This window comes from Humulus lupulus, chromosome 8, assembly GCF_963169125.1.
Source record: "Humulus lupulus chromosome 8, drHumLupu1.1, whole genome shotgun sequence".
Classification (NCBI taxonomy): domain Eukaryota; kingdom Viridiplantae; phylum Streptophyta; class Magnoliopsida; order Rosales; family Cannabaceae; genus Humulus; species Humulus lupulus.
In genome coordinates, this window is record NC_084800.1 from 112,152,045 (window position 1) to 112,159,685 (window position 7,641).

The window sequence follows — 7,641 nt, forward strand, 5'->3', positions numbered from 1 at the left end:
TTATATTATTATATATTATATTGTTCGGTCGGTTTCGGTTCCGCCGGTCGGTCCGGACAAAATTTTTAAACCGACCGAACAGTGGCAGTTTGCGCCGTTGGCAGTTTTTTCGATGTTCGATTTAATAAGTTTCAATTTTTTCGGTGTTCGGAAGGTCGGTGTATACGATTTTTCGAATTGTATGCTCAGCCCTACTAGTTACTAAACATATTTAATTTATTATTTTTAAAACAAAAAATAAAAATATAAGATAACATGTTTTCTATTTTTTAATATTTTAAAAAAAAAAGTAGTTACTAAACACTATTTTCTTTAAAAAAAAAATTAAAAACTAGAAATAAATATTTATTTGTGTTTAAAAACAATAAAAATGTGACCAAATGTAACCAATATTTTTTAAATTTTGTTGGACAAAAATTGTTAATATTCAACGGCATTGCAAAGCAGGAATGTGTTTCATCAGCATATACAATATGGCACTTAATTAATTTGTCACCTGTAATGGTATCATTTCCAAACTCCCACCCTCCATGGAAAAAATAAAGAGGGGAAGACCTGTATCACAATGACACGACCCATCATATAAATATGGAATGATACACTAGACCTATGGACTGGAAGCCATTAAAACTCAAGATATCTGGTACAAACTGTTTCATGCATTTGGACCAAGTAACCTGCAATGTATGGCTATCTTAGCTTGTTGAATTCTCAATCCTCAAGCCCCCATTTGAGAGTAAGAACATCATAGATTCCTCATTACCGTTGCAGTGTTTCTTCAACTAAGGGAGGGAACAACATCTGCCAAGCTTGGATCATCTCTGTACTTATCGCATGCTGCTTCAAACTGCAAGCCTTTGCATCTTCATGCCAGTGGAAGAAATTCAAGCAAAGAAGTTAATAAGGTTGTGTCAAGCAGGTTTGCAAAAGCTTTATCTGTGAACAAGTGGAGAAAGAATAATCCTTACTGCTGCAGCAAGGTCAGAATCTCAGAAACGCTTCTTTTGATATCTTCATGAGACTTTTTTGATGGTGCTCCTTTGTGCAATGCAGCAAGTTCATCCACGAGCCTGAAATTAGGTCATTGATAAATTAAATAACATGACAGAGAATTCCTACCACTATATATCTAATGTTACAAGAAGAAAGATGGATAAATGTAAATGAAATGGTGTTCACCAGCATACAGCAATTCAGAGCACCCTGTACTAATTCCGTTACCTCTTTTTTCAAAAAAAAAAAACTTAGACATTCTAGTTTCCTTGCTTACCTATCGACATAGGGTGTGTTACGGATCCATGTTAGCCTTATAACTGTATAAACCTGTTTCAGAACCTGTAAAAGATTTAAATTATCAGAAATTATTACAAACGGGTTAAATAATATGTCCAGATATAGTAACTACCTAGAGATACAACTATAGGTTACAACAACTTAGGCTTTAGATAGAAATCATTCTCAAAACATTAGCCTATAAGAGGAAGATGCCCGAGTGTTATAAACCACTAACTAAACACATACTTAGTCCCACGTGATCCTAATAATCCACCTCCATTAGAGCTGATATCCACATCGGCTTACTCAGGGCTTCTCCTCAGTTCACGCTGTTTGTGACCCTGTAAGTGCCTTCACCTAAGTCGTCCCTTCGATAACATTATCCTGGCTTTGATACCATTGTTACAACTATTTGGGTAGAGGTCAGAGGTCAGAGAGAGAGAGAGAGAGAGAGAGATGAGGATGGCACTTAAAGTCTTGTTGTCACTGAACATGATCTTTCAGGTTAAATTTAATATCTATTTTCAATCTAATACACCCACATCAAAACACATCTGTACACCCAGCGAGGGAGCAAAAGAATGAAATCAAAGAAAAAAATTCACATCTATGAAAAATGTCCTTACCAGTATAACAGTCTCATCATCATCGGCACACATCCACTGAAAGAATAGAGGAAAAATTCGCCTAAAATGGGCTAATAACAAAAGACCAACACAATTGAAAAGTGGCTCAATATGTTGAAGCCACGCAACACGACGATCCATGTTCCTTGGTTGGCGGTCCAAATGGCTCAGCATCTCATTTAGAATCATTTCAAACCTGTACAAGGGTTAACGGCGATTGAAAAACAATAAATGTGATAAAGTAAGCATTAGCCATTAGTTGGTAGTACGAAAGGACACCGAGCAGAAAACAAAGACAGCACTAAAGTTAGAAATAACAATCAAAATCTGTTCACAAAATCAAACCAGTGGAAACTGAAACAAAACCACTTTTGCAAAGCTTGATTTTAGTCTCATGAATCATCCATACTAATTGTAATGAACCAGCAATGTAGACAAACACCACATGTATAGTAATATATAACAACTTGAAGTAACACAGTAAACCATATAGATAAACAAGTATACCATGGACTGCGAGGATTACTTCTTTGGATGCAAGTCACAAGAACCACTGACATCTCTACCACAAGATGCCATATCTCATCATCGGAAGCAATATTTTGGCAGCATGCATCCAAAATCACATCACTATACGAACCAAGCTCAGCAGCATTCACATTTTTTCCTATGTGTATAAAGCTAATCATTCCCTGCCCCTGAAATCAACAGAGGAAAAGAAGAATCACTCGCCTGCTAACAAAATCCAATGATTTTCCATATAAGATAAACAATACAACACATAAAAAAAATACTCCTGAGCTAAATACTACATAACTAGTAACGCACAGCCAGTAATTGAAAACATAAAATTCCAAATAAAAAATGACAAGATGGGAAAAGAATCTAAATAAATACACAAATAAAAGCACATACTTTAACCTCTGTCGACCAGTGATCGACGGCCGTAAGCGCACAAGGAATCACTAAAGCACACAACTTGCCCAAATGTGGATAATCTATCTAAAAAAACGATAACCCAGATTAAATAAAAGCCACCAAAACAAACACTAGTGCTCAAAAATTTATAAAATCTACCACAACTTCAAACCTTCGTCACAAACCATCTAAACTGAGAAGCAGCAACAATGGCCAAACCAACGGGGGCTCTAGCCGAAGCCGCCGATAACTCATTTACTTCATCTGATTTATCAACGGAGCTCTCCTGAATAGCGTCCTTCAACGACGGGAGCACCTGAGGCATCAATTCCACAACCAATCTGTTCTCCTCGGTCATCATTCCATAATTCAAACCCAGTTCCGCGATTCTCCTCGCATTCGTTTCGCTGAAAATGACGCAATGGGCTTTCGAGAGCTCGCAAAAGGCCGAGTCTGCCAAAGCCGAAACGGACAGAGGAATCCATGAGAGGAGCTCATGGGTTGAGGACTGAGCCGAAGATAGTAAAGCACAAGCGAGAGTGAAGTCCTTTATTGAGTTCCGAATTTGGGTGTCGCTGAAATTGGGGTTTGGTCGTGAAGGTTTTCCAGGAAGAAGTTGATCGATTGTGTCTTTGACGGAGATGTTTCCGGTCTCCGGTGGATTATATGGGGTTTCCGATAGTGTTTTCCTGATCGGCTCCGATAACCTGACAAGAAAACGTAAGGAAAAAATGAAAACAAGAAAAATTGAAGAAATTTCTGAAAATTAGAGTTTTGGAAAGAGGGACATTACTGAATGAGAAGGTCATGAAGATTAGAGAACGAGGCCGACATTTTCCAACAAAATTTTTAACTCGGAAGGAATCGGATTTACGGATTTAGGGAGGCTCAAGCTATTCACCGTGCTAAATAACGGTACGGTACCCGTACATACATTCTTTTTTTGAAAGATAAATTCCATCCCTTGGAGGCAGGGCATTTTTGGCATGATTTTTTTGGAGACTTGTTTTTTTGTCTAGAAATATATTCTATTTCTATTCAGATTGCAATGGAAACAGGGTACCAAATGGAGAGATTTCCTTCGACGACCAGCAAAATTTGTTGTCTAGCTAAAACACATACTTAACTAATAAATGGGTGGTCATGTTAAATTTACGATCAATATGAGATAGATATACTTTTGGAAAATTAGACAACAAAATTTTTATATTGGAACAAATTATTCCTAGTTCATTTTGATAGGCTACATTATTGTTCAACACCACTACAAGAGATAGAAAGTTAGAAGAAAATACATCAAATTGAAGTCCTAATTTTTTAGCCGAGACAATTGCCACTAATAGCATCATTGCTTAGCTTGAAAAGCTGATAAAACCCTTGCATGACAAACCAAAAGAGTTTAAGATATAACATCTAAATAGAAAAAGAGGAAGGAATTAAGTAAGGTCATCATCAAAGCACAACAATCCTAACACAAGAGAATTCTCTTGGTTAGGGTTCTTAGATACCCTTAAAGAGATATGCATAAATTATCTAAGTATTGAGTAAAAGTTTAAAACGAAAATAACTGGACTCCAATTTACCTTTTAGAGGTTCTGATAAAGCCCTCAATACTTGTTTTTCGGAGGAAAGAATAATTGTTCTGAATCCTACCATTTCTGTCTGGGCGGATATTGCAACATCAACCATTAAAGTAATTAGGGGGGGGGGGGGTTTCCTGGTTCCTCTCTTCTTTGATATTGAGCTCGAACAATTGGTAAAGATTGCTTAGTCTTTCTTAGTGTACGTTTTTATTGATTCCTAGTAATGAGTTACCCAATAAAACACTTGGTAAGCATGTCTTGCTGGTTGTCCATGAGTTCTCTTATTCCTTTCAAACCATACAATCCATCTACAATTAACATGTTTTGAAAGGATTCATTTTTTAATATTTTAGAAGCATAAAGGAGAATGTATTTGAAAGAAATACCTTCTTCTCTAAGTGACATGAAAGGAAAACCCCACTAATCTCATCTTTCCTTAGAAAGGGAACACTGAAAAATCGCATGTGCATTAGAATCCTCTCCAAACCCACATAAAGGACAATTACTATTCGATGCAATATTGTGACGGTTTAACCCTTTGAAGGTAGGCAGATTTTCATGAAACCCTCTCTATGCAAAATGTAGAATCTTTATGGGGTATTTTGATTCCCCAAAAGGACTTCCACCATATTGATAAAACTATGCTAGATGAAGAAGGTATTGAAATATCAATAGACATAACAACCTTGTATCCATTTTTGACTGAGTAGTTCCCATCGTTTGTAAAATGCCAAAGCCACGAGTCTAGATGATCAAACAAAGTTAATGATGTTGGGAATTTATGGCTTTACACTTTTTAAATAAAAAAAATTAATAATAGGAATGATTCAATATTACAAACTCTAGATGCTAATCAAGAACCTTATTCAAAGTATGAATACAAATCTTGATAATCAAATAACTATATTCAAAGTATGAATGCAAATCTTAAAAATTAAAGATTAAGTGATTAAATGATTATATCATGAATTTATAAATATTTAATCATCAATACTAACAATATAAACACAATTACAAAGTTAGGATTTAGAAAAATATAACCTTTGAATTGAGCAATTGAATCTTTAAACTTGGGGAACATATAAAGACTTATACACGAGGAGTATCACTGCCCAAAATCTCCATTCCAAGTCTTCCCATTGTTACTTGAAGATTCGCCAAGATAGAAAGAGATTTGGGATTGAACAAGCCTTTGAAACTCATACAAGTCAATCAATTCTTGATGAGTTTCTTGGAGAAAACTTATGATCTTTGAGAGCTAGAGAGAGAAAGAGGTTAGAGTGAGATTTGTCAAGTGTGATCAATACTTTCAATTTTAATAACATTTATTTATAGTGTAGGCACCATCATTAAGTCTAACCAATAGGATTAGAGCTTTTGAAAACATCATTTTGGAGCTAAAACACATAACTGTACGGACATGTCAAGCAATGCATCGCATGTAGGGTTTTGTCTCGTACTTCGCTTTAGGCGATGCAACACCATATAAGTAGATCTAACTTCTCAAAAGTGACCTTTAACACCTTCAAATGCTCCCAAAATTTATGGGCATACTTAGATACCTCATTGTATCACTTTAGACCCATAAAAGTTAATTATAGATGCCTACAACAAAATCTCATATTTTGACTTCAACTTAAGTGAAAACCATTAAGTATTTTGTGCCACATTGTGTAAACAACTTAACAATTATATTTAACCAATCTCAACAAATGGTATGGTTAAGATGTGTTGAGCGTTAGGGACATTAAACAACAGTTCAATAATGCCATGTTCCCTAAAGTAGGTACATCTATGAGATTAGAAACTTTAAGGGGATTAGATATTCCACATATACTAGGGAGGAAAGAGGGAGGTCTTGGTATTTATGGATCACTAAATGCCATTGTATCATTTGTTGGGAAAACTTATACATGATCTTTATTTATTTTCATGTAGATCTAATATTAAACAAATTAATATGAGACAACCTAGAACATGTTTCTAAAATTGAATTCAAAGAGAAATAATGATAAGAATACTTACATTATACGCAACAGAATGAATGAGTCATTCCTTTAGTTTTTCTAATCCTTGTATCTTTTTTGTCGCAAAGTATTACCAAGAAACTGAACCGATTTTCAATTTTCTTCACAGCCTTCCAAAGTATCCTTGGAATCGCCTAGACTAGAGTGGGCAATTCTCAACACATGAGATAGATACAGAGAAAAGATGAGAAAAGAACAATAAGGCTTAGAAAATGACTTATGTTTAGAGAGAATCTAAAACCTATCAGAAAACCAGTGTCTGTCATCTGAAATCTGACATGTGATTTAAACTCTCTCTTCACATTCCTTTTATAGACTCATTTAGGTCATTTATTTAATTAAAAAATTAATAAAATAATAGCCAATTAACAGCCCTAGGTTGAAATTATCATGAACTTTAGGCCCGTGACATTTCCTATTTCATTATAAGCCCATTGGACTTAAAATCAAGGCCTATATTATTTTCTATTGATTTAATTATTTAAATCCTTTATCAAATTAATTTTTTATAATTTGAACCTTGATTTAAACTTATTTATTAATTTAGATATCAATTTATCTTAATTACTAAATCTGTCATAATTTCTCTTTTCTTCTCTAAATTGTATAACTTTGTGAAACTATCTAAAATTGACCTGGTCAACTTTGATAATTCTAATTGATAATTAAATCAATTAATTGAGACTATCTAGATGATTTTATCCAATGTACAGTGGGGATTATGGGTCTATGAAATCAAGCTCCAATAAGTTATCATAAATCTAACAATATAAATTTACTAACGTATTAATTCCTCGTGACTCCACTAAAGACTCAAAATTGCACTCTTGAATTCATAGAATGCTCTATAAGCAATATAGATACATTATTAATTATCCATTGCTACAACCATAATTGCCACTCAATTCTCTATAGACGCCCTACAATGAAATGGGACTAGAATATTATTTTACCCCTCATTGTATTTTATCCTTAAAACACTTAGTTCCTTGTAAATGATATTTCAGTCAACTATTATTAATTACTGAAATGAGATCTCTATCATTTAGCACCTTGAACCAAACTAAAAGAAAACCATCGTTTCACTTCTTCATCAGAAGCTATAGATGTTCATATCTACAATTAACACTCCCACTCAATTATACAATCGAGTTCCCAAGATGTAAGTATGGGCTAGTCCGTAGGGTAAGCTAGTAACGAACAAGTCAAAGA

General features: G+C 34.5%; 1 protein-coding gene across 2 annotated transcripts; it reads right to left on the reverse strand.

Moving 5' to 3' along the window:
* Positions 1–465: 465 nt before the first annotated feature.
* Positions 466–3,880, reverse strand: LOC133798323 (uncharacterized protein At2g39910). 2 transcript variants are annotated; one of them, XM_062236560.1, is made up of 8 exons: positions 3,613–3,871; positions 2,992–3,526; positions 2,817–2,903; positions 2,409–2,599; positions 1,902–2,097; positions 1,271–1,335; positions 969–1,070; positions 466–863 (listed from the first exon to the last, which is right to left on the reverse strand). In XM_062236560.1, exons 1-8 carry the CDS (start codon positions 3,651–3,653, stop codon positions 779–781), a joined length of 1,302 nt encoding a protein of 433 aa, XP_062092544.1. In that variant the 5' UTR covers positions 3,654–3,871; the 3' UTR covers positions 466–778. The 2 variants fall into 2 exon arrangements, 1 of the variants encoding a protein (XP_062092544.1); XR_009875825.1 differs by lacking the exon at positions 466–863 and adding an exon at positions 1,522–1,683 and having other exon boundaries at positions 997–1,070; positions 3,613–3,880.
* Between the last annotated feature and the right edge of the window lie 3,761 nt (positions 3,881–7,641).